Source organism: Pelmatolapia mariae, linkage group LG7 (genome assembly GCF_036321145.2).
Source record: "Pelmatolapia mariae isolate MD_Pm_ZW linkage group LG7, Pm_UMD_F_2, whole genome shotgun sequence".
NCBI classification, from domain to species: Eukaryota; Metazoa; Chordata; class Actinopteri; order Cichliformes; family Cichlidae; genus Pelmatolapia; species Pelmatolapia mariae.
In genome coordinates this window covers 27,499,904-27,527,394 of record NC_086233.1, presented here as the reverse complement: position 1 = coordinate 27,527,394, position 27,491 = coordinate 27,499,904, and the positions used below count along the sequence as shown (strand labels likewise).

Genomic DNA, 27,491 nt, shown 5'->3' with positions numbered 1-27,491 from the left:
TTGGTCCACATGCATTGCTTGTGGTCTCCATTAAGTACAAATGCATGCACACACACACTCCTCTGTCTTTATGGCTTTAACTAAAATGCTGGGATGCAGTTCCGATGAGAAACATTAGATGCTGGTTTTCCTTGGCCTCCAAGAGAAGGAAATGGGGAAAAGACGCAAGTGGCGCATCATCATCATCATTTTTTTTTTTTTTTTTACCTAATGTGGGCCTAATTTTCCACTCCATTTATATCCTGCATCTTTCTCAGCAGCCCTGACATTCAAGTCTTGACTTCTACACTCATCTCCCTAAATTTCTGTCTATCTCTGCCTGATTTCTCCTTTTCCTTCTTTCCTTATTCCACTCACCACACATATCCCTTTTCTTCTCCTTTCAATCTCTCTGCTCTTTTCCGATTTCTACTGATCTATCTAATCTATCCAGAGTGCCTCCCCCTTTGCCTTTCCCAGGCCAAGTAGCCTGACCTCTCTCCAGCCTTCTACCTCTTTGCTCCCAGGAGTGAGGGGGTGTGTGCCTCTGACCATTCCCATCCAACTAGCACTTTCACTTTTAATATGACTGTGTGTGTAACGGAGGAGATAGAACAAAACAAAGAGAATGTGTGTATGTCCCAAAGCAAACAGACTTCTAACTTCCTGACAGCATCGCATCACGCAAACTGCATGCTTTGGGAAGAACCACTGCAAGGCATAGTTTAAGGTTTTGAGGCCGAGTCGGCCTCGCATTCCAAAGACATAACACAATAGCACACGAACACACAAGGAGTGAACAGGAACACAGCTCAGACATTTAAACAACGTTCACAGTATATACAGGCCTCCACTGTGATTGTATTCACAGTTCTGCCCATGAGAATCAAGTAGAAACAAAACAGCAATACATCACCGGAGCGCCAACTTTGAAACACACACACACACACACACACACACACACACACACACACACACACACACACACACACACACACACACACACACACACACACACACACACACACACACACACACACAGAATACCGTGGTTTAGTTCACAAGCCACAGACGGTGGGGGGTTACCATCCATTATCTCTGTCTCCATGAGGTTTAAATTCAAGTGTTGACACAACTCATTCTCGGAAACAGCATTCATGCACACGCACAAGCTTGGACTAACACACAATGTCCACATATGTACAGGATAGATGAGGTTATTGTTGTGAAGATATATAGGCCAGTGGTTCCCATTCCTGCTGGTTTTCTGTGCTATCAGCTAAGTCAACCACACTGAAAGTGCAAAAGAATTCATGACTGATAAAATTAAAAGCAGCTCTTGTGAAAGAAGTTCTGAAGCTCTTGCATCAGAGTGCACACAATCAGAAATTGTAATTTTTGGTTAATTTGTAGAATTCTGGTAAAGATTTTTATGGGGTTTTTTTTGTCTTAACTGTCACAAAACTCTATAAACAGGAGACAGGAAGACACATGCAACTAGAGAATTTCAGTACCCCCACCCTTATGTGACACTAAGCACAGACAACAGACCACACACATTCATCATGCAGAGAGACAGCAATCATGAGCTGAACAGCAACTAAAATTATGCAGTTAGTAACCTAACATTAGGAAAATATAACAGGGAAGGATACACATAAATTGCTTCCAAGAATTCCTGCATGTCATAGGGGTTGTTGTAACTGTGAGCACAAAGGCGCCACGGTCAAGGTATCTCTTTATTTCAGATATTGTTTTCTATCAACCAGAATTGGTGACCTATATATGTGGAAAAAATGCATTTGCAGAGAACACAGATGGTGATATGATATAGTAAAATGTTCTCAATATTGTCTACAAGCCTTCCAACTTGAAAACTGGGTAACACTGACAAGTGCATGGGGTTAAGTAGTCTTAAATCTATAAAAGAAAAAAGCACAGCCTCCATGTTTACGATTAAGTTATTTGTCCTAAGTAATCCTTATATTATTGGCTTAAGCATCAAGCCTCCATCTTAATTCACAGCAATCAGATCGCAGTGCAAAAGAAGCTGTAGTTTTAAAATGATGAGCAGAAGTAGGTCATATGTCAAATTGCATGTGAGGAAGCAAGGTTGCCTTAAAAGCATGACTGCACATGTAGGAGTCACCTAAAGCTCCCGAAGTGGGCTTATGTGCCACAGAGATATGATAATAACAACCTTAACCCTCTCAGCTATTTCTCACTGGCAGGCATTAGCGTGGCTGACAAGAGTTCTTTATCACCGTGGTTGGGTGCAGCGCAGGCAGAATAAGCTTGGATGGCTTGCTATGTTATGGTGCATGTAGAGTGTGGGAGAATGATTTATGATTCACTAAGCTGCGAAGACCAAAGATCACATTTCACTATCGCAAGGGAAACCATTAAACCATGACCACAGACAGAGAGACAATCACACCAGCAGTATCTGGGAAAGGAAAGTGCAATTGTTAGCGCAAGTTCTCATAACATTTTTCTACAGTTACCGGTGGGACTTAACTTTTATTGATCAAAGAAAAGTATGTGGGTAATAGTTAAGGAGACCCAAGGAAGACAAATGCATGGGCACGTGTCATTTATGGAGAAACAACTTTTTTTTTTCTTTTAAAAGGTATTATCAATAAATCTTTGACCTACTTTTGCAACTGGTTTCTCTCAAGCCCCAATTATACTTGCAGCCTGACTTTTAACCCTTAAGAAAACACATTTTGTGTTATATAACAGTGTATTAAAATGTGATTTTAATGATGAAAGGTCCATTCCCTGTGTGGTATTGTGGTCATTAGCTGACCTAAGGTTTGTTATTATAGTGCAAAGAATTCTCTGTCCCTTAGGAGACTATTTAGAAGCAGAGGGCAATCACTCACAGCAGCACAGTCTGGCTGTGCAGCTACTGTGCTCTGCAAAACATGAGAAACTTCCTCTTTCTCTGTGTATGTTTCAGAGGAAGGCATCAGTAAGTGGTTCCCTCTCCCTGAGCGGCAGGGGAAAGTAGACCCTCTCGAGTGCCTCTTGGCTTCCCCACCTCCCCCATGAGCCAATAACGCAGTCAGACAGACACACACACACACACGCACACACACACACACACACACACACGCAGTGTGGTTTCTCCTCTGGTGGGGAACATAAACAGGGCTGTCTGTCTGCAAGTGGAGAGCTAGTTCTCATGACATCACCACCCAGCAGGAATGCACTGCTCTGCCACGTCAAAGCCCCTCACACACACAAACGCTCGCACACATACACACAAAAGTACATGTTAAGTGATTTATGCACGTCCACATTTTCACAGGGAAATGTACCACATACAAAACATACACCCAAATGGCATTTTGAGCCATTTTCTCTCCTCTGGTATTTTCTTGCTGTGCAATTGTTTTTCCTCTCTCACTGCTCAGACATCCTCTTCCTCTGCATCTCCTCCCTTATCTTTATCACTTTGTTTTGCTCATTTTATCCTCGTAATTCCTCATTCCTATATATCTGCATTGCTTGTGCATCCCGTAGTCTCAGACCACACACAGACCACAGAAGGACAGATGAAGCCTGCGAAACAAAGACCCACGAAGCATGACAGAGAAAAGTATAACACTTGAAGACGGAGACAAAAGCTTCATCACCTTTGAGAAACGTTGTGTGTATTTGTATGTGTATGTGTGTATGTTTTGGGGGGTGAGGCGGGGGGACATGGGAAATTACGCACTACTTCATTGTATTGGTGTTTGGAGGAAAAGCCCTATTGAAGCTCTCCCTCCTTCCTTTTCACCTCTCTTCCTCCCTCACTAACTCTCTCCTCCCTTTTCCATCCCTCCATCACTTCCTGCCTCATCTTTCCCTTCCTAGCCATTTCCCCCTTGCTATTTTCTCCTTCTTATTACCTCTTCTTCCTTCCCTCTCTTCGTCTCAGCCTGTCTCTGGTGTGTTTTCTCACAATTTCTCACCCCTTTACTTTTTTATCCTCTCCGCTTCTCCCAGGCTTTTGGGGAAAGCATGGGCAGGAAGCAGCTTGGCTCTCAGACAATGGAACACATCAAAATCAAAAAGCAGCACCAACCTCACCAACTTCTCACACACACACAAGCAGAGCAGGACAAACAGGACATTCCAGCTGCCGGCTGCACCGGATTCCTCGCCTTGGCTAATCTGAAACGGAGAATGAGACTGGGAGTGGAGCAGAGCAGGGAAGCAGGGTGAGAACTGTCGGTGAGGGAGAGCAGCACCTAACAGAGGCCATAAGAAGAAACCGATATAGAGTGGGGGAGAGAAATTAAGAACCTTAGGGGTAAAGGAGAGTGTTATTTAAAAGAGCATCAGTTTAAAAAAGGTGAAAAAGCAACAGAGTAAGAAAACAGATCACGTGTCACGGTGTTATACACACACGTCTTCATGCAGCTCTAAAAAGGCATATTACGTTCATTGCTGCATGCATATCATGATATGAGTACCTGCCAATGGCCAGCCTCTGTTTTATTTAAAATGTTTCTGCAATGAAAGGTGAAAAGTTTGCTGACCAACGGGAAAGTCCTCCTTTCCTCCTTGACAATCACCATCTACCCAAGTCTTCTTTCCAGTACATGGTCACCATAACCCTTTAGAATCCTTACTGTTCTTCAAAACAGCTTATTTAATTTCTATTGCAATTTATAAGCCACACAATGTAGGTGTTCACATTGCCCTTTGTTTCCAAGTCAGATAATTACAAAACTGCAAAGTATGCTTTCCTGTAACTAGGGTAAACAATTGTATATTCATTTCATGCACTTACAAAACAAAGTTATGTCACCAACATGGCCATAACACTATGGCATTCACTAACCACAGTGTGGGCAGTCCAATACCTGGCTTCTGATATCAAACCCATTTCTACCCACATGCTGATGAGGGGCGTGCATACGAATAAATAAAAGAGATCAAAAACTGTAAATACCTTCTTCCATTAACTACACTCCACAATGCTATCATTTGCACTTGCGTAGAAAATAAGTACCGCAGCCTGAGCTGGAAATAGCAAAAAGCTGGTTTCTTAACAGATTATTATCTCCAGAATGACTCCTCCATCTATAATTAAAACCCATCTCTAAGAAAACAACATATATGCACATTTATCCGCGCCTCTAAGTGCTGAAAACCTAAGTGGGGTTTGAGCAACTATATATTCTCACACAAGCATGGAGACAGACAGACACACAGAGACAGATACATATCATGCATCCACCCGCACACGCAGGTGTCACTGCCTTGCTATGTTATCCTGGGGCCAACTTGACTGTGGGAAAACAGAGCAGGCCTGATTTCTTAAATGCTTGGTGAGTGATGGATCATCTTCTTTCTTATCTATTAGTTCGTATGTGTATCCGCTATTGTGTCTGCTCAGACAGCTGCAGATTTTTCTGTGGGATTTTCACACCACTTCCAAAAAATGGCCTGCCTTACAAGAGTTCGCCGAGTTTAACGAGTGCGTGGTACAGTCATCTCTCACAGTTCAGATACAAATACATACACATACACTTCTCAGAGAAGAACTGAAGGATTTACCTCTTCAGGAAAATAATAAACATTTACATAACAGAGACATCAACTTATTTTGTTTCCTAACTATTGAGTGGTGTCCAAGTATCCTTATGCTGTCCAGGAAAATGCTATTATTAATTTAATAACTGTTAGCATTATTTTCAATACTAGTTTTCTTGTAGTCTTGTTGCTAATTGTGTTAATGCTATTGTCGCAAATGGTATCTGGATAATGTCGGAAGAATCAGGTTTGGACACAGTCACAAGTTGCTCCCTACAAAAACAGCCGTGTTCGCACTACTGGAAATGTGACGCGTTCCAAAACAAACACTCCAAGTATGTGAATCAAAACCCTTGCCTGATTTGACTCTCTGGGATCATCATAAGAAGATGATCCTCTTTAAGATCATCTCTTCATGCACCTCCAGTTCACTTTTAATGCTGCCACTATCTTAAGAACGCTTCTTTAAATCCACTGCTGGTGCGTCTGCTATTTTCTGTACGTGTTATAGTTATTATAGTCTTTCATTTTCTATTTCTACTTCCGTTTTAGAATTTCTTTTATTTACTTTTTATTTTCTTTTTAGTAAGTTTCTGCAATGGGTTTGCTGATTTCAGTTTAGTTTTCCCTGTTTGAAAAAAGTTTAGTTTCAGTGTTAGTTTGAATTCATTTCTATCACATGGAGAGTGTTTGTCAGGAGCAAGATTTAAGAAGTTCAGAATAGATGTTACAATGCACACCCAGCACTTTCTGGAGGCAATTAACTCTCAGTAATGGAGACGGCTTCGTCTCACGTCTAACACATTTACCAAAGCCTGGATAAGCTGTCTTGAAAAATTGGACCAAACTGTTAAAGACTATAACTAAACACATTTCTTCTACATTTTAAATTTACTGTAGATATGCTTTTGTAAATTCCCAATATAATTTCTGTTAATATTTTTATTTCTATCAGATCGTATGGTTTTATATAGCTAGTTTTAGTTTTGTTTTTGTTACCTGCAATAACAATGCTTAGGATCTACTTTAGGATCTACTTCTTTCAATTACTTCTTTATAAATTCCAGTCCTTTCCGATGAAACCCACAAAAATACGTCTGTACAGCGCATGAATAATGACTCATTGTGTCAGCTTCTCATTTCCCTAACTAGGTCATATTCACAACAACAACATTATCTCAGTGACAGCTATATAATATCTGTGGTCACGTCTCCATTGCCCACTCACTTATAAACCGGAGCCTAGAAGCGACACAACAATCACAATAGCCTTTCCTTATTTGGCTACCCTACAGCAGCTCAGACAGAGATCTGGTATATCATTCTTATAATTATATATATATATATATATATATATATACTCAAAACCTACTGTTTATATGTATGTGTCACAAAAAGCAGTCTGTGCTGTGTGTGAACAACACTTTTTCCCTGTGTGTTTACCTCTAGCACTTTCTCAAACTGTGTGTAACAGGAGATGTGAAGCCCTCGCCACACACAGTGGGAAATATTTGGGATGGTTTCCCTCGGAATGTCTTGGCGTGCCTATGGAATGCCCCCCTCCCAACAGTCTCCTCCTGCCCCTTCTCATTGTCGCACCCTCTCATCTCTAGTCCCTCAAGGGGAGGGAGAGTGGGAAACAGCAGGACACACAAATACGACCCCTGTTTTGTCACCAGAGAGGAAGGCACATGCATAGAGATGCAGACGAGGAGAGCCAAGCATGAGAAACCAGTGCAGGTTTGCAAAAAAATATGAGAAGGCACTCAGGTTTCATAGTATGATACTGCTCATATCCATGGGCATCTAACAATTTCAGCTGCATGCAAGTTTGAAAAAGGGAATCTATTTCAATAAAAACTATCTTGTTTGCTACTGGATTTTAACACCTATCATGTTTACATCCTGGCAGAGATTAACCCAGTTTCACTTGTACTCACATGTGCGTGCGCGTGCACACACACACAGACACACACACAGCAAGTGAAGGTTAGCATTAAACGTGTCTCAACCTCTCACATTCCTCCTGCTTCTCAGCCTGCAGCTCTCTTTGTAGATCAAAGCAGAGACAACAAGTCTTTCTATTGCCGTGTAGTCCTCCCTCCTGTACCCCTCCTTTTCCTTCACTCTCTCTTCCTCTTGCTATTCCTCATTCAACACACACTTATCTCGCTCAAACAACTTTGCTTTTTCTCACATTTCCTCAAATACATTTCAGCTTCAGTGTGTAATTTTAGCCTCCCTCTCCCTCTCTCCACAACCATATTATTCGCTATTTCTCAACTGCTTTCACTGCAGTTCCCTTTTTTGTCTCTCATCTTTTTACCTCACCACCATCACCTCTGTTCTCACTTCTCTATCGCCTTCCCTCCCTCTCCTTTTCCTGTCCGTAACCCCCCTCTTATTTCTCCCACCCCTCCCTCTCACAGTGCAGCGGTTCCTGTTGCTCTTGTTTTCACTTCCCCAGTCGTCTGGTGCGTGGGAACCAGCGTTTCAGCTGCAACAGTGTCTACGCCTGAGTCTGAGTGTGAGCGCATCTGTGACCAAGTCTATGTGCTCTCACTTGCTGTTTGTGCTTGAAGGTGCTGAGGTGACTGTGTGCATGCAGCAGTCATAATATGCGTTTGTTGGTTTGGGGTTTCAAATCTGCATTACCCAATATATATGTGAGTGTGTGTGTAGCTGGTTTCACATCTACCTCTGAGCTAGCCTCTGCTATCTGAACATATCTGTAATAGGCCAGTGTGGGCCATCTCATGGAACCAGGAGGCCTAGCGGAAGTGTATGTGTATGTGTGTGTGTGTGTGTGTGTGTGTGTGTGTGTGTGTTTGAATAGAAAGTATAGATAGAGCAGGAATTAGTGGTGGGAGTTGGATAGAGCTAAATAGGGAAACTGCAATGGAGCAACCACTAGCTTTACCATCAAAGGAATATCCTTGCTGGAGATACTAATTAGGGACTATGGACAGTTCATTTCTGTGATATCTGTTAACAATTTTATAACAGTAAATATTTTTTAAGAAACAGAACACTGAAACCGACCTGTATAACTTGCTTTACTGCAAATGTTATTTTAATTATTGCCATATTTTGATTTGATTTTCATAGATATTTAATATATTACTGTAATGTATATTTAAATCAGTATATTTATAACATAGCCCTGCATCAGACAGGCAACTTGTCCAGGGTGTACCACATCTCTCATCCTTTGACAGCTGGGACGGGCTCCAGCCCCCCCCCCCCCCCCAAATGATTCTGAATGGGATAAGTGGAATAAAATGAATGGTTGGGTTTTGACAACATTAACATTCTGTACTAAAGCAGAAAATAATTTTATCTTTTTTGGAGCTCTCACAGTGCAATTAAAATCATTTCAGTGTTAATGGTTTAAATGTGCTTGCTTGCCTTTGGAGAAACATATTCACCTCATATTAAGCACAGTAAGCTAAATAAATCAAACTTAAATTTCAGGCAGATTTGTTTAGAAATGTGATACAGAATGCACATGAAAGTAAAAGGAAATTCCATATTAACAAAAAAAGGTCTCTATAAAGTGTTCATTTTATTTTACTTATTTATTTTGTATGAGGTTTCAGGGACTGATGCCATATCCCACAGAGCAGAGGCGGATTCAAATCTCCCAACAGCAGATGGGTCTTTATATAAATACAAGGCAAATGAATTGCCTTGTTTACACAAAGAATATGTATTAATACTGCCTGAATAAGGAACATAACTCTCAGTTTCTGAAGCCAGGTTTTTCAGTCACACGGAAGATAAACCACTTCCATATGAATCCCTCAAACACCATACATGACATTTTAAATACATTTTTAAAAACATGAGGTAGTATTTTTTCAATTGCGCAACTATGCAGAAAAGTAAAAACAAGATGCCCTTCTCTATGTTGCATTCTCTCTTGGGGTCAAATTCCTTTGCCTCTAAAATCTGTGAGGCCTATTGATACACATAAACAAGCATTAACCCTTCCCCTTCCCCTACACTTTACATATGCATGCCTACACGAGGCTGTGCTTAACCTGTTGTGTGTGTGTGTGTGTGTGTGTGTGTGTGTGTGTGTGTGTGTGTGTGTGTGTGTGTGTGTGTGATTTACTACTCTTTCCTTATGACATTTAGCAGTAGTGTATGTAATTGAGGGAGGAACACATAGACAAAAAGGGAGAGAAACTAAGCCATCCATTGCTAATTTGATAGCTTTACAATCAGATAACAAAGAGGTTAACTTTGCCTGGGTGGGCTGTTGTGGAGCCCCAGGGTGAAACTCTCTGTTGCTCTCTGCCACACACACACACACCCCTACAACATTTTACAATTTAAACAGAGGTCAACAAAACTTTAATACAAACAACTGACTGAAATGTATCATTAATCTTCAATATCATTTAATCAAATAAGGAAAAGGAAATATAGTCGACCCCCGGTATTTGCAGCGGTTAGTGACCATAACCGCAAATACTTGAGACCCCCTTTATAACTGCCTATTTTAATAGTTCAAACATCAAATACACCTGAAACTGTCATCCAAAAACACTTTAAAATCATTTCAAAGTCAAATTAGATTAAAAACGAGAGACAAAGACACACAAAGTACACAAGTACGCAGTGAAACACTTGAACAGCAGATGTCTACGCAGTGAACTGGCAGAGATGCGGGCTCCTGCAAATAATTTTGATCTATGGAAAAATCTGTGAATACTGAACCGTGAATGGGGGGGGGGGTTCGACTGTATTATACTTGAGCAATATTACTTTTGATAATAATAATAATTCTGAAAACATTTTATTAAGATAACATTGGTCAGTCTGTTTTAAGTTTATTCTTTTAAAACACATTCTAAAAGTGGCAGTGGGAGAGACGGAAGTGGTCGAAAGAGCTTTTCACTGAATGAACTAATAAAAAAGCTCTGTGCCAGAGATGTAACTAGTTATGTAGGAAAATGTAATAATTTAAATATGCTATTCAGCATTTATATGGCATGTATTGGAGTGACTTATTTGAAGTTGTGTAGGAAGTGTGTACTAAAGTAAAGGATGTAGATGGATGACTATTTAGCCAATGGTCAATTGTGATCCTCATCATATCATCAGAACAGGAGGTAGCATCAAGGTGGTCAAAAAAAAAAAAAAGGAATGCAGCTGGTGGTGTCTTGACAAATTTGCCACCCCCTCACCCCCTCCTAGAAGAACACCAGAACACCCAAGTTTTAAACTCTACTGATTCCACTCCCAGTCACAAACACACACAGCCGGAATGGCACATAGCCCCTCTAAAACAGCCACCCACAGAGATATCTGTAGGTCAGGTACTATAAATCAGACTGTTATTGATGCAGTGTAACTGTTTTAACATATTTTCCACAAGCATGATAAAATACGGATCTGAATAATAAACATGAGCTGCTACTTTAGTATTACTTATGGATACACACAGGCTTGTTAGGAAGCAGATAATTATTCAGCTTTATTCCTTCTTCAGTTAAATTCCTTTACTTTCTATTTTCCATGTTTTTAAATCAAGTCTTCATCTTAAAGCTACTTCTCATCCACTGCATTATGGTAAATTTTCTTAGTGAACCACTGCATGTTTGACTCTCCTTTTCCATATCCATTAGTTTTTGCATCTTTTATACATCTTCCCCCATCACCCAACAGTGGCACTGGTCAAGGCTGTGGTGGCAGCAAGCTAAACAATGAAACGCAGACATCCCACTTCCTCACAACATCTTCCAGCCCCTGCTGAGGAATTCCCAGACCAGATGGGATATGCAATCCCATTCGGAGTCTTCTGGGTCTGCCCCAGGGTCTTCCCCCATTTGGACATGCTGAGAATACCTCCACAAAGAGGGAGTCTGGCTCAGGAGGGATAATAATTAGATACTCTGGATGCTCTAAAATGGCTACTTTGAACATAAAGGTAACGTGGATCGACTTCACCCTCCTCCTCCTTTTACTAAAGATGACCTTAGATTTACTGCTGAATACATTTGTTTAGCCTCCCTGCTACTACTACAACACCCACATACACCCTACACCAATCAGCTTGTTAATATCTTACATCATAAAATCTCTCATGAACAAAACCACAAAATACAGTGAGGTAAGGCATCTCCCTGTTGACTCCTCTGTGTGTGTGTGTGTGTGTGTGTGTGTGTGTGTGTGTGTGTGTGTGTGTGTGTGTGTGTGTGTGTTGGGGTGGGGTGAGAGGTGAGAGGTGAGCCAAACTCTGTGTGATTTTATGCACGGCTTAACCACAAGTGCAAGTCTCTTTTCCATCTCCAACATAAGGAACATAAGAATGCTCAACATCTTCCCATGCTGTCAGCACTTTATTTCCTGGTAGCCTTGCCAGTAAATAGTTCAGAAATGCTTCCACTTTCTTTCTGTGTTAAACATACCACCTTTACCACAAGCATTTTTCCTTTGAATTCGACTACTTTACTCAAGCAGAAGCTTTTAAAAAAAATTACGAAATTCTTCCATTCATGATACTTCTCACTAAAATAATAACTTTAGTTCGTGTGTTTCTCTTGATTAAAGTTGTGTATAAGCCAAATGTAAGTAGTAATGACCAAGCAAGATAAATTAATATTTTGGATTAACTGCTGAATTACACAGATGTTATCTGTATCCAACTCTGCATCAAGTCATGTATTATTTTCTTCATTTGTCTGTTGTGAACTTTTCGTCCCTGCAGACAACTTCACTCTAACTATCCACAAAAGATCATGAAAATCATGTACAAGTGTGTAGCACACCGCATAAACAAATATGTTCATACACAGAAATACCTGACAGCGGCTGAATATATCACTGGGAGTGGGCTGGATGTTAAAGTGTTTGAGAACTCGAACCGCCTGGTCTCTGGCCTTTTCTGAGCAGTCTAGGGAGAGACAGCGACCCTCCGCCACCTGGGAACGCAACTGTACGGGAAGATACAGACAAACTATGTGTACCAGGAAACAAGTCAGACACACAAATGCATGAAAACAAGCACACAGTGCATCGGCATTGCCTAGATTTTAGATTTGTTCTTGAGTTCATGTGTACTTACAGTTTGGAATGGTTGTCCACATGTAAGTATGACACGGCCTTCAGCCTGCGCTAACTGAGACACAACAAATTCACACAAAAACAAAAGAGTACAATAAATGTAAGCGGTAATGACACTCATGCTTGAAATGTAGTTTGGTACACAACATTCTGAAAACATTATGGTATGTTTTTATATGGTAATATAGGTTCTGAAGACGCTACGGTACAGTAATTTTTGGCCTAGTAGAAGCAAGTCTAGGTGTAGGAACAGGTCTGCTCTAATTTGTGCAGATATTTATGATTTAAACTGATGACCAGGAAAATGTTATGAATAGTTAAAAGCAATCAGTTCTTTCTAATACCATTTGCATAAAAACTACAGGAGGAAAGACTTGTGGATACCTAATCATGCCTTTTCTGGGCTTCAGCAGTGAAGTAGCTGTGACGCGAGTCAAGCTCATATTTTTAGGATCATTAAGGCTGACATCAACACCATTAATAACATCACAATATAGCAGCGTAAGTATGTGCAACATCCTTTGGAATGAGGTCATTCATTCAGTTTATTTTTGATATGAATAAATGGGGTATGGAAAAAGTGAAAATTAAATGGTAACGGCACTGATTACCAAATATCTGATATTGTGACATCCCAAGGGCTTTTTCTGTGGAAAATGTGAATATTTAGAAAAACTAGCAGGACTAACTTTAGCTGCAACCCTGTGATCATCAGTGTTCTCCAACATGACCACGTCAACTCCTAAACAACGCAGGTATCTTCCGAGTCCCTGCAGCATGTTGTCACACACCACCCGCAACTGCTGAGGGGGTAGCGGTGGGGAATCTTCTGAAGGCTTCTCACCATACAAGACGCCTTTCTCTGGATCTGAACGAGAGGGGCTGACCCTTTGAGCCCCCTGACATTCCTAAATGGACAGAGACAATAATGTGATACTTAACCGATCCCCACAGGGGGATTTTCTTTTCACTTGCACCACAGTTCAGGGAGGCTATAGCACTGGGTGAGCTTTAAATCTGCACCCCTGGAGCTGCTAGGAACTGCTGAAGTGTCTTTGTCAATTACTTATTGTCCCTCCTTACAGGCTGAAGGCTCAAAAGTTGGGTTTTCAGTAAGAGGTTTTAGCATTTACATGTAACATGAAAATTTATCAGATTCTGCAGATTCTGCTTTACATGTAAATAGGTTGGTCGCTGTCTATGAAGCGGAACCAACACCTACAGTAATCCTGCTGGTGACTGCAATCATGTTTCTGCATGAAATTCTGCATTATTAAAAAGGCAAAAAAACTAACTGAATACATACTCTTTGCTTCAAGTATTAAAATGCCACTCTGATGCAAAGACCCTCTATAAGGGAACTGTTTACTAGGTCCCTTGTTTGGTTTTGGTCTCAACAACACTGATAATTGTTAATTGCATTCAGAGTAGAATTCCAACATGTCCAGGTTGAGTATAAGGTTATGAAACCTACCAAAAACAAATAAAAGTAAAATATGAATAAAGCAGGTCAAGTATATTAATGAACTTTTGTGAAATAGTGGGATAAATATTTAAAACGGAACTCTTGAAATAAATATAAAGATAAAACAGATTTTATCTACCTCTTAGACCAGAAAGCACAGTTACTACATGTTTCATCAAGTCAACTCATGAGGGAAAAAAAATCTATATAAGGTTGTGGCTCAGGTGGTAAAGTATATGTTTTCTTAACGTAAGATAAGAAGTTTGACTCGAAAATTGCTTATCTTATCACTCATGGTAGTGACTTTTATTTCTCTACTTTTTGTTCTCCCCCGTCTGAAATGAGTTCAGCGTCTTTGGTTTTTACACAAAGGTGTAAAGGTTTGACTATTACACACACACACACACACACACATTGGTCTGAATGCTGCAGAGTTAGTGCAACAGCCAGTTCTGCTCCTGTTAATAATGTCTAATAACGATGTCAATAAATCAAACAGCTGAATATGCATAGTTTATAAGCTATACCAACTCACACACGCAGACACAGACACAAACACACCTTTCTACCTACCTATCTAGATATAGATATAAAGATGTATAAAAAAAGAAGAAAAGGCAACTGATCCCTGACCTCTTTCTCAAGGGTCTGTTTTGTTTGCTTGTCCTTTTTCTCCTTCAGCTTCTTGTCTCTGCTCATCTCTGATTGGCTTGAAGATATGCTGCGCAGGTCATCAGGCAGCCCAAAAGATGCTGGGTTGCGGGAGAGGACAGAGTACACTTCCAGCAAACAGTAGGCATCTGCCACTAGAAGATGTTAAGAAGCAAAAGAAAGAGAGGGGAAAAAGGGGGGATTTATTGGTTTGCAGTTCATCAGGGGATAACAAAATAATCTCTGATATTCTATAGAGAAGAGAGCAGCGACCATCTGTCTCTCTGTCATTGTCTGTCTGTGCGTGCACAATACCTTACCTGCATATCTAATTTGGCTGATGCGTAGAGGCCGCTTCTCCCAGTTGGACATCTGCTCTGTCTTGTCCAGGGGCCTTCCCAGGACCTGTTGTACCAACAGACTGAGGCCCTTTTCTGCACAGTCCTCTCCCACCAGTACCTCTTTAGGGCCATTTTGAGTCCGGCTGAGTGCACTATGTTGAATCTACATTACAAATTACAGACATAAAATAGCATCTGTATTTATTTTTAAATACAGATATTTTTATATTAAGTTATGGAAATGAAAGGAAAGATTACTTTTTTATGTATACTTAGAAGATCAAGCATCCCCTCCATTTTCAGTGGGTCCTCTTGTAACTGGGGCCAGGTGGCCAACAGACACTTAAGATCACCGGCCATACCATATCCTGAATTGCAATAAAAGGAGAAATGTAGGAGACCAAAGTATGTAAAAAGAAAAAAAAAAAGGTGAATGACTTGGATATAACACTGAATACATGCTAACCTAGTTTAAGGACACTTTGTTGGGAGAACAAGCTCCTGATGAAACGAATTGTTTCTGGGTGCTCACAGAATCTCCTAGCACAGAGGTCTATTAGGAAAACCTGATCAGAAACTGCAAGTTGTATCAGGGCCACTTGCTGAGTGGAGATACAGCCAAATGTTGGCTGCCACTCCATGTCAACTCCGACTACAACGCCTTCCTAAGAAAGGACAGATAGCAGAACACAGGAGAGAAAGTTGAATAATACATGATTGCAAATACAGACTTTCATTAATCATCCTAATCAAATATAGATCATTGACAATTAGTTACACAAATCCTCTTCAAAAAGATGATCACTTTTCCCATCATTAGGTGCTGTTTAATCCTCTGTACCTTGAGCAGAATGCTTTGACATCTCTCGAGAGCTTCTGGTGTGTCCACAAAGTGCACCTTGTATTTGGTAAGTGGCACTTGGTAGAACTTCCCACAGTGAGACTGAGCTAGCTCCCACTCCTCAGTTTCTGCAGTATCACTCAGAGATATCTGTCTGAGCAGAGGTGAGAAATGTGTATTTTTTATGAATGTGCAAATAAAAGACTGTGTGCTCTATAATGGCAAACTGATAACCAAATAGGAGGAAAAAAAGTGACTAAAACAATGCATTAGGTGTTATGAATGAGTCAAGTGTATCAGCGAAATATGTAAATAGTGAAAAAGAACCAAGTGAGTACAAAAGCTTTGTTTATAAGACCGCATTGAGCAGCTGTTGCAAAAGCAGGATGAAATCAGTAAGTAATATGTGAGAAACAGGATGTGGAGAAGAAAAATTAGACTCCATATTTCCCTTTATATAAAAAATACAGCTTGTACATACCACAATTTGCGTAACAGAAGATGTTTATACATGTTCTGGCCAACTTACTGTAGAGCACGTGGTAGACTCTGCTGGGTTTCCCATACTCCACAGGGAAGTCGATTTCTGGGGATGTTGTATCTCAGTGACCACTGGGAGGCTTTCCGAAGACAAGAGTACTTCACCAACATCTCCACCAAGTGGATCTGCAGCTCAAGGTCATCTGCCACTACATACTATACATACACAGCAATAAACTTACTGCATACAAGACATAGCGCCATACAGATTTAGGCTTCATCAAGTCACATATAAACACATACAAACCCACCTGTACATGGTCAATCCAGTTCTCTTCTGTCATGCCTTTCTATGAAGAAAAAAAGATACAAAATGCTATTTTTAATTATTCTTCATTACAATTTTTAATCTACAATGTGAGGAGAATTTGGCAGCTAAACAATAGGATACTGCTAAACTGAAAATTCGATAATAATAATATCCGATCATATTGTCTACTAGTCCTCAGTCTGCATTTTCATCCTCTGCAAGCAGTGTCAGTTAAAGTGACGGTAAGACTTAATTATCTTCTCTATCTTATCAAGACAAATCATTTCTTCTCTTAAGCACATAGACGTGGGTTTATATTTCCCCTTTTGTGCATTTATGTCACACAATTAGATTTGACACTGAGATCTCTTACCACATTCTGCTTTTTTGTTTAAACTGCACTTTGAACTGCTACTTCACAAAAAATAATACATACAGTCACGTGAAAAATTAAGTTCTATTGACTAAACTAAGTATACCTATTGATTCTATAGCTTGCAGAACTTTAGCAAACTTTAGCAGCACTGAAGTAATTATTTTCTGTATGACTTTATCACTCTCTCACATCATTGTGGAGGAATGTGGCCCACTCTTCCTTGCAACATTGCTTTAGTTCATTGAGTTTTGCAGGCAGTTGTTTATGCACAGCTCTCTTAATGTCCCGCTGCAGCATTTCAAGCAGACTGAGGTTTGGACTTTGACTGGGCCATTGCAACACATTGAATCTTTTCTTTTCCAGCCATGTTGTTGTATATTTGCTACTGTGATTGGGATCATTGACCTGTTGCATGAAGTAATTTCAGCCCAGCTTTAGCTGTCAGACAGATGGCATCACATCTGACTCTAGAACAGTTTGTTATACCGAGGAGTTCATGGCTGACTCAGTAACTGCAAGGCACCGAAGTCCTGTGGCTGCAAAACAAATCTCTCCACTACTGTGCTTGACAGTTGGTATGAGGTGTTTGTGCGTTGCTTAGTTTTCACCAAACATGGAGCCATGCATTATGATCAAGCATCTCCACTTTGGTTCCATTTGTCCAAGTACATTGTCCCAGAAGACTTGCTGTCACGTTCTTTTTAGAGGGAGGAAGCTTTTCTCTTGGCAACCCTTCCAAACAAACCATAGTTGTTCAGTTTTCTAACTGTACCCTACTTCAGTTCTTCACATGCTAACTGAAGCTATAGACTCTAAGAGAGCTAGGTCCTGGGATTTCTCTGAGCATTGCACAGTCTGACCTTGGAGTGAAATTTGCTGGGACATGGACTGCTGGCAAGATTATGGCACTGTGTTAACACACAGCTGAACGCTCCAGACCAGCAAACTGTCAAATCAATCAACTGTATTTGATTAGCAGAACCTGGCTGCTACATCACCTTTTAAGTTCCTATGAAAGTAGTAAGAGTGGACTGCATAGAATTTCGTGAAAACGTTTACTCTCACATAGCTGTATATCACTACGTAAAAACTAAAGCACAGCTCACTGAACTGTAAGTTAGCAGGGAAACTCACGAGCTTGTTAAACACACTGATCACATTTATCCCCCTCCTAATGAGTTTAGAGTTTGTTTAATGTTTTGTAAAGCATCCTCGAGTTTCTTGAAAGGTGCTGTACAAATCTAAGTTTTTTGTTTGTTTGTTTTTTACTGGCAAAAAACAAACAGATGTCAGAAATACATTTTTTTGTAAAACAAACAAAAAATTATATCTGTCTTCCATTTTCATTGGTTTACTTTACTCTGAACAGTTTAGCTAAAGAACTAAAGGTGAATGCTGATGACAACACGTAATAAAAATAATGACGTTGAAATAAAACTGAACGTCCACTCCATCACTTACCTCCACAAACCTCTTGTACATGAGGAAACGCAGAGAGTCTAGTCTCCTCTTGTGCAGTGCATTGGGACACAGTCCTGCACCAAAAAGACAAGGTCACTACAATTTCTGCCCGAGACATCCACCTGCAATATGCATGAACGAAACATGCACCCAATCATCCACCTTTATCAATCTTGAATTTCTCCATGAGTCGCAGGACGTGTTTGGTGAGCATTTTCGGTTGTATCTGTTCCATCCGTTGTTTGGTCAGATTAAGGCGAGGGAACTGACTGTGGAAACATGCGTACCCACACAGTTACACAACTTTTTTCTTTTTCTTTTAAGGCTCTGAATGTCGACACCTGTATCAAGTTCACATACATGTACCATACCTGTTTAGCTCTTCCACACAGAAGCTGGGGTGACACCAAGAGTCTAGAAGTTTAACCAATCGTTCCTCTAGATGACTGTAGCCTGAGACAAAGGACACGGCCACCGACATCTTATCCTGCACGATTAGTGGTACACACATCTGCAGAATAACATTGGAGATGAAAATTTAGAAAGTTGGATAGAGATTTAATAGTGAGTTTATATAGAAGACATTTGATGGTTAATTAATAAATAAATACAAGGACTACAAAGACTGGATATCTCACCTCCTCCATATTTAACTCTTCCTGTAAGTTCAGCTTAATACCGAGCGTTGCTGCCTGTGGGGGTGGGGGGGGGTTATAAATTTCACTTTCTATGATTTTATTTTGTCTTAAACATTTCTGCAATAACACCAATAATATCATGAAATCATGCACCCACCTCTTTGTAGCAGCTGAGAGCATGCAACCCAGTAATGTGCAATCGGAGTATGGCTGGATCCAGTGAATTGAGTTGGTAGATGTTTATGAGACTGTCTACAAAGTTTGGCTGGGTATCTGTTAGCAAGTTGAGAGCACGCCGTTGGAGTGCCACTGCTTGCTGTTCCGACACTGAACTCAGATTGACCTGTATGAAGAACACAAACCCCCAATCCAAAATAGAAATCAAAAACACCCTTTTAAAACACTAAAGAATACTACACTATTACAGAGGTGTTAATGAGAAGGTTAGTCTGCACTAATAAAATAAATTGCTCAGGTATTCATTTTCAAATATCTCAATGATGGCACAACTATAAAGTCAGCAAGCCTTTGTGTACAGTTCAAAATCACAAAAGGATGAAAAAGTCGGACTGCTAACCACAACAGCAGGTTTGTAACTGCTTGCCTATCTACCTGAGGATGTTCCTTAATCCATGTCTGGAATTCCATGAGTATGTGATGGCCAAGGGTGTGGCTCCGACCTTTCTGTTTGCCCGGACAACTCTCCAGGATTGTTAGTAAGGCCTCCAGAGGCTCAGACAGCTTTGAAAATCCCTGGAGGGCTGCCAAATGTAGCTGTGGGTGGACAGAGGAGAAGGGAGTGGTAAAACTATAATAGAGAAGGTTGAATGAATGTATAAAACATTAAAGTGTGATGGTAGATTATTTCGAATCTAAACCTCGTGGACAACTCTGAGCACTTGCTTACTCTGTTTTATTATTATGACTTTAAAGTGGATTTTTCAAAAATGTTTTCGTGATTGTAAAAAGGAGAATCGCTGCTTTTAAGGCCAAAGTGTTACACTCAAGTTAGAATTAGAAAATCCCTTAACTCCTTCAGCATATATGAGTCTTTTGAGACATTTTGTGTAAAAAGTAAAAAAAAAACAAAAAACAATCTCTAACTTCCTACACGAGAAAATAATATATGAGTGACAAATCCAGACTCTGTTTTAATTTGCAAACCAGATGTTAAGCACTCAATATCCTACTCACACAGATCTCAAGTTCATTCGGAGCAACACAAATTCCTTCCTACTGACAGGCAGTCTGTTTTCCTCATTAACACACACACACACACACACACACACACACACACACGCACACACACACACGCACACACACGCACACACACACACAGGTGAGCTTCATTTAAGGATTCAGGGTTTTCTCTCACTTGTTCCTTCCTGTGCAAGTGCTTCATACAGACACACAAAAGCTCCATCCTGCTACCTTTGTAAACACATACACACTCAGTATTGCATATATGGACCTGACACACGCTGTGAAAGTGACTCTTACCATCTGCAGATCTTTCTGGTTCCACAGATCGAAGAGTTGGTCTCTCAGCATGGCAGGGTCAAGACCTGGGGGCATATTGCACACACAGCCACAGAGACAATGACACACACACACAGTGGGATTTCACTTTGACCTTTGACATGTTAAGGAATCAGAGGTGGAGTTATACTTATTTTAAAGTAAAACTATTTCAATAGCTGTCTTTTGGGGTATTATAAGAGCTCTTTTTGTGAAAACTGACCTGTTCAAAGATGCAAATCCTCTGAACCCCCCCCCCAAAAGCCACAAGTTGGCGCTATACATTTTGCACAGATTTAAAGCAATTTATACTGTTGACCCCCTCCCCAATTCTTGTAAACAAAAGGTTAAATTCGTTTGCCCAATCTTTTGAATTCTTATTTTCTGTCTCACATAATTCTTAACTTGGCAGTAACTTGATCCACTAGAAAATACTGTTACAAGAGGCATAGCAGAGCAGCCATAACGTCAAACATTATTTCTTTAACAGGCACAGCAGAGCAGCCATAACATCGGATTAACAGCTGAGGCTGGTTGGACAGTAGAGGAACCGAGCATTAGCTCTGCATTCCAGCTGAATGTGCAGCCAAAATACTCCAGAGAAGACTCTCGAAGCACATTTTAGGAATGCCATGGTGGGTACGAGAGCTTGGAAACAAGAGAAGCTGTGAGCATGCATGTGTGTTTTACAATTTGTGTCTGCCTGTGCGTGTGTTCCACGGAGCATTCCCAAAAACTCCAGCTTCTTTCTCTGTCACTCATGCTGTGTGGCCTCGACCGTATCTGCCCCCACCGCCGCAACCCTTCTTCCTTCCCAGGGCTACTTTTCCTGTTCTCCTCTCCCTCCCTGCACCAGCCTCTCTTGATTTTGTCTCGGATTTCCCCAGGAAAAGGCTATGCGCTGGTCATGGTGTAAAAAATACAGCCTTCCTGATGCATAGCCTGGGAAAGCAGACCAAAAGACCTCTCCCTCCTCTCTCTGAGCTGGCCTCTTTCTTTGCTGCATCTCTCCTGGTGTGACACTTTTCGCCTATTATGTTCCCTGTTAAAGATGAATTTTACATTCATCTTCCTGCAGCGGCCCTTTTAGTAGAGCTTGTTTTTGTTTTCTCCCCTCAATCAATCAACATTTCCTTTCAATTCTTCAGCTTCTCTTAATAAATTCACCCTAAATTAGTGAATTTGCAATTCACTAAATTGCAGCAATACTCTTATAATAATATTGCCTAATTTTATCTCACTTTTCTGTTGACTCTATTTGGATTTCTTATTCATGAAAATGCTAGTTGCACTACATCAGTGTATTGCCATGTTTTGATCCACAAAGCGCAAACTTTACATTTGTTTTAGATCATTTCCTAAAATCTATCAGTGTTTTTAATTTAATTCTACTTGACATTAAATTATATTCAGCTACTTGACAAAACTGCTTTTTTATTACCCACAGTGGCTTTGTATGAAATGGATTATGACATGCATAAAAAACAGCATCACAAAAGTCCACTTAACGGTTCTCAACATTTGAAAGGCCGCTGAGTTTCCTTTTCTGTTATGCACCCTGCCCGCGCTCATTCATCCTGCTGCCGAACATGCATAGGGTACGTGCACAGGGACTCACACAAACACCACAACCCACTTCAGTCTCACTGTTTGTATGAGAAGGGGAGAGAGGAGAGGAATGTTGAGCATGTAGCTTCTTTACACTCTTGGCTAGTGGATGAATGACAGAGCTAGAGGCTCCCCATTCATTATAACATAATAACCCTATCACCACATACAAATACAGAGACACATGCAGAGAACATGCACTCATTCACCCCTTAGAAGGTGACTCTTTTCCTTTCTTTTTTGTGAACGTGAGAAAATCTGAAATTTGGAGGAGAAATTATGAACTTTATCTGAGTGCATCTTTAGAATTTCTGTTTATAGGCGGATAAAACTATATCAGTGAAAATTAGACAGTTTTAAATCCACAGACAAGTCAGACTGCATGTTGCCAAGCAGCTGCCAAAATAAAGGAAACACAAAGATCAAGTGTCTAAAAGGGGCATTTGGTGTCATTACAGCCACCAGAACAGTTTCAGTGTGACTTGGCAGTGGTTGCGCAAGTGGCTCAACTCCACTGGAAGGATGCCACAACATTCTTCGACAAGTACTTCTCTTCTTTTGAATTTTGTTGGAGGTGCTGGAAAAGACTTTCAACAGGTGCTATTACAGAATGGTGAAATGGAGGAGTATACAAGGACTTGAAGAATTTGATGCTTATTAAACCCGTGTTTACACGTTAACTACCTCTTCATAATTGACCCACTACAAGCTGATTCCACCAAATATAGAGTGACACATGCCTAAAGGGGTAGACAAGTATAACAAGTATAAGACCTTTACTAAAAAAACAACAAAGGGCTTAATTCTGGAACTTAAAGAAGGAATTGGAAAAAATACAAGATGAGATGGATCAGGGTAAGAACTAATAAGCATTTGTGTCCTCCTACTTTGTTTCAAACAGGAAATGTTCAACATTTAGTTTTTTCCATGTGAATATGATTGTTTTCACTTATTTTGTGTTTATTTGTTTTTTTTGTATATTTACACTTTTAACTTACATGTTTGAAATAAAGATTTGATTAATTGATTGATAAGTAATTGTTACAGAAATCTGAAAAAGCTGTCGCTGATTTTTAGATTAAATCAACAAATGGTCTATTCTAAGACTCTCCTTGAAATATGTTCTCCAGAGGTGATAATGTTCAGAAGAAAATATACTTGAACATATAGGATTGATGATAAAAAGCCAATCTGACTATAAGATCACAGATTTTCACTGGCTCAGACTGGGTCTAGCTATGCACCTAAACACAATCAGTCCACGTCCACCAGGGGTGTCCAAGTCCTTTTAATTTGTGGGCCACATAAAGCCCAAACTGAAAGTAGTTACTTATGACCTACAAAAAACACCCACAAATAGTTTCCTTTACTTAAGCATAAAGATATTTAACTCATATTGATGACACACCCTGAGATAACATAAGAAAAATAAGATACATTTCAACACTGTTATAAAGAAATGCATTTGCAGTAAATCAAAGAAACTCATCCGTACAGTTCACTTGGCTTATTGTTTAAGAAACAAAAGTAATTTTCTGTCCAGTGAAAAAGATCTAAGTTCATTCACAGAAAATTTACTGTTTTCAATTCAGGAATGTAATCCTACAAAACTCTGTACTTCACAGTGGGGGTGAAAATTAAGGAACTTTTCAGCTATTTAATGGAAAACAATAACTTACTTTGGTGTTTTACATGAGGACATGGGTGATGTTTTTATTAGTAAGGCAGATGTGAAAATCTTAAAATGCTGCCCTCCTTTGAAATTTTCACATTTTCCAATTTGGTCAAATTTGACCCTTTTGGGGGTCTCCCCAATATGGGAAAATGTTTTAAAATATATGGAGGGCTGGGTGAAATTTAAATTACTTAGATCACCGAGACTGCGCCTATTGGGGGACAGAGGCGAGGTGCCACAGTTAGACAAAGCAGGCTTCAGAGTGTTAAACACTGGGATTGTGACGTTTGTTCGTCTTATTTTAACACTTTGGAAAGAGCCTCGGACTCCAACCCTGAAAATGTGGAAGGAGAAAATGACTGAAAATGACTGAAAATGCCGCATGTGAGAAAATGCTGGGAAGATTGAGCAGCAAGACAGAGACTCTAAGAGAACAAAATGGGACAGTTTTTGTTTTTATAGGTCTACAGCATGATGACAATGTGAGATACGGCCTGAATTAAGAATTAAGGGTCTTGTGTGTGCAACAGTTTATTTACTATTTACAATTTTTTTTATTATTTATAATTTTTTTTCCTCACTGAGTGTGGTTTTTGTTGTTTTGTGTTGTTATGTTATGTTTGTTTAAATGTTCAAAATAATAAAAATTTTTATTACAAAAAAAATTTGAACCTTTTGGTGGACTGGTTCTGGCCTGTGGTCCGTATGTATTAAACACCAAGGTTATCGCAAAAACACAATAACTCTGCGTAAGCTTTTTTTTGATAGAAGCTTTCCTGTTATTTGTGACCATCAGATTTTTGTAAAAAAAAAAAAAGTTATGCTTGAGTAAATGAAACTCAATTAACAAAAATTTTTGAAAAAATAAGTTTATTGCAATGCTGGTGATGTCTTGTTTTTTTTAAAGAGCATTCCTCTCTTCCAAATGTACATGTCACTGATGTTAATCAGCTGTGTGTTAGAGTCTTCATAGCCACCACCAAATCTACAGTTTACCTAAATGGGCTTTTTTGTCTGGAAGAAACCTTAATAGCAGGTCTCTGTGTAAGAAAACTATGGTACAAACCCGATGCCTCTGGAGTAGTATGGCTCATTTCTGTCTGCAGGATGAGGTGCCGCTATCACTCTGTAGGTGTAGAAAGGAAGAACAACAAAACACATTGTTGAAATATCTCACTGTCACAATAAACTGATATTTTTTGGATAATATGTGTAAACACGGCCATCTTTAGGCAAAGTTTTAATACTATAACATTGTGTGCTTTTTTTTGGTTTTTTGTTGAACCATTTATTAATTTGCCCTATGAATCCTGTCTACAGAAGTTTCCAAAGACCCAATGTTAAATTCAGTCTTTAGGCACTTTACTGGCAGCTTATTGCAAAATTACATAATTTGTTCACTTTTTTGTTTTTTAGCTGAATCTATGAAAAATTCCCTAGCTAGAAAAAATTGGCATCTCTCAACATGGTGTGCAGTGTGTCCCTAAAAAAGTCCCATCCTGAAGAAATATGAAAAAAATAAAAATGTAAAAATGGCCTGTATTTGTATAGCGCTTTTCTAGTCCCTAAGGACCCCAAAGCGCTTTACACAACCAGTCATTCACCCATTCACACACTGGTGATGGCAAGCTACATGGCAGCCACCCTGGGGCGCACTGACAGAGGCGAGGCTGCCGGACACTGGCGCCACCGGGCCCTCTGACCACCACCAGTAGGCAACAGGTGAAGTGTCTTGCCCAAGGACACAACGACCGAGACTGTCCAAGCTGGAGCTCGAACTGGCAACCTTCCGATTACAAGGCGAACTCCCAACTCTTGAGCCACGATCGCCCCTATAAGTATGTAAATAAAAAAATCTAGCAAAGACTTGACACAGGACCTGAAAGATGCATCTGATCCTTCAATTGTTTGCTTAAGTCATATAAGAAATGCCTCACTGGAAGAGTGGCTGTCAAGAAGCAATTCTTAAGTGAGGGAAACAAGGAAGAAAGGCTGAATTACGCCAGTTCACACAAGAACTGGACTGAACATCAGTGGTAATAGATCTTATAGAGTGATGAATCCACATTTGAAATTTTTCGTTCAAATAGTTGTCAGTTTGTACGGATGCAGTGAGAACAGAGTACAACAGTGAGTGTCTATAGCAGGGGTGTCCAACTCCAGGCCTCAAGGGCCGGTGTCCTGCAGGTTTTAGATGTGTCCTTGATCCAACACAGCTGATTCAAATGGCTAAATTATCTCCTCAACATGTCTTGGAGTTCTCCAGAGGCCTGGTAATGAACTAATCATTTGATTCAGGTGTGTTGACCCAGGGTGATATCTAAAACCTGCAGGACACCGGCTCTTGAGGCCTGGAGTTTCCCACCCTTGGTCTACAGCAAGGGTGTCCAACTCCAGGCCTCGAGGGCCAGTGTCCTGCAGATTTTAGATGTGTCCTTGATCCAACACAGCTGATTCAAATGGCTAAATTATCTCCTCAACATGTCTTGCAGTTCTCCAGAGGCCTGGTAATGAACTAATCATTTGATTCAGGTGTGTTGACCCAGGGTGATATCTAAAACCTGCAGGCTGTACAGCCTTCTGTAAAACACAGTGGCAAATCCGTCACGGTTTGGGGCTGCACTTCAGCCAGTGGTGTTTTTATGCTTGCACAGAAAAGCACACAGTGGAAGACTATCAGTTATGGACTGGCCTCCCCAAAGCTCAACATGACTGAAGCAGTGCAAGATCATCTGGACTGAGAAGAAGAGCTTTGAATGTACTTCAAAAAGCCTGGAGAACTATACCTGAGGCTTGCCTAAGAAAGTTCAGGCTATGTTGAGTAATAAAGGTTGTCAGACCAAATATGGACTTTCAAGCTTGTTAAGAATTATACAAACTCTTATTTTTCCCCCTTTTTTACTGTAAATTCCCCCCTTTCTCCTAGAAAAATATTAAGATATTACTAGCGGCGAAAGAACTGCAGTACTGTACAAGTACTGCATTTTTATCCATTTGTCCTCAAATTTAAAAAAAAAATCAAAATGTAATAAATACAACCGTACAACAAGGGAAACCTGTGGGAATTGCAGCCTGGGAAAGGGCAAGATGCCATTTGGCAGTGACAGTGAGTTTTATACTGAGGATGTTTTTTGTGGGCCTGAAAACCGGTTGTTTCTCCAGTGTAAATATCTGCAGGCTCTAGAAGGGGCCTTTGGCACTGATACAGTCAGGGGCAGCAGCATCTATTTTAGACTACAGAGTATGAGAATCGAGATACGGCACCTGCAGTGGAGTCTTTTTTTTTTTTTTAATTATCTTCTATCCCCACCTCGTGGTGACAGAAAGCCCTCCACTTCCTCTACACTTTCTCTTTAACAAACACGATCTTGTGTGACCAAGTCCAAAAAGTACACCCTCTGTAAGTATCTGTGTGAATGCTATTGTTAACCTCTAAGAGGTTTATTATCTAAAAAGGTCAAAAATCAAACGTGATGAAACTCAGTGTAAGCTAGCTAGCTACATAATCTCAAAGCCAGGCTGTCACGCTGCTCTTCACCACA

The 27,491-nt window shown here is 40.2% G+C and overlaps 1 protein-coding gene across 2 annotated transcripts in view; it reads right to left on the bottom strand.

Moving 5' to 3' along the window:
- exd3 (exonuclease 3'-5' domain containing 3) overlaps positions 1-27,491 on the bottom strand; it is a 44,383-nt gene that overhangs the window by 16,694 nt on the left and 198 nt on the right. Inside the window, exons 2-19 of one of the 2 annotated variants that reach the window (XM_063480716.1) lie at positions 25,016-25,075; positions 20,649-20,713; positions 19,761-19,922; positions 19,306-19,491; positions 19,149-19,202; positions 18,882-19,021; positions 18,673-18,779; positions 18,511-18,584; positions 16,675-16,713; positions 16,413-16,579; positions 15,884-16,037; positions 15,509-15,707; positions 15,301-15,410; positions 15,022-15,205; positions 14,684-14,856; positions 13,275-13,493; positions 12,587-12,640; positions 12,324-12,455 (exon numbers count right to left, since the gene is read on the bottom strand). In XM_063480716.1, the coding sequence (XP_063336786.1) occupies positions 12,324-12,455; positions 12,587-12,640; positions 13,275-13,493; positions 14,684-14,856; positions 15,022-15,205; positions 15,301-15,410; positions 15,509-15,707; positions 15,884-16,037; positions 16,413-16,579; positions 16,675-16,713; positions 18,511-18,584; positions 18,673-18,779; positions 18,882-19,021; positions 19,149-19,202; positions 19,306-19,491; positions 19,761-19,922; positions 20,649-20,713; positions 25,016-25,043 (2,247 nt within the window). In that variant the 5' untranslated portion in view covers positions 25,044-25,075. The remainder of the gene's footprint in view (positions 1-12,323; positions 12,456-12,586; positions 12,641-13,274; positions 13,494-14,683; positions 14,857-15,021; positions 15,206-15,300; positions 15,411-15,508; positions 15,708-15,883; positions 16,038-16,412; positions 16,580-16,674; positions 16,714-18,510; positions 18,585-18,672; positions 18,780-18,881; positions 19,022-19,148; positions 19,203-19,305; positions 19,492-19,760; positions 19,923-20,648; positions 20,714-25,015; positions 25,076-27,491) is intronic. The other variant, XM_063480715.1, reaches the window with a different exon arrangement.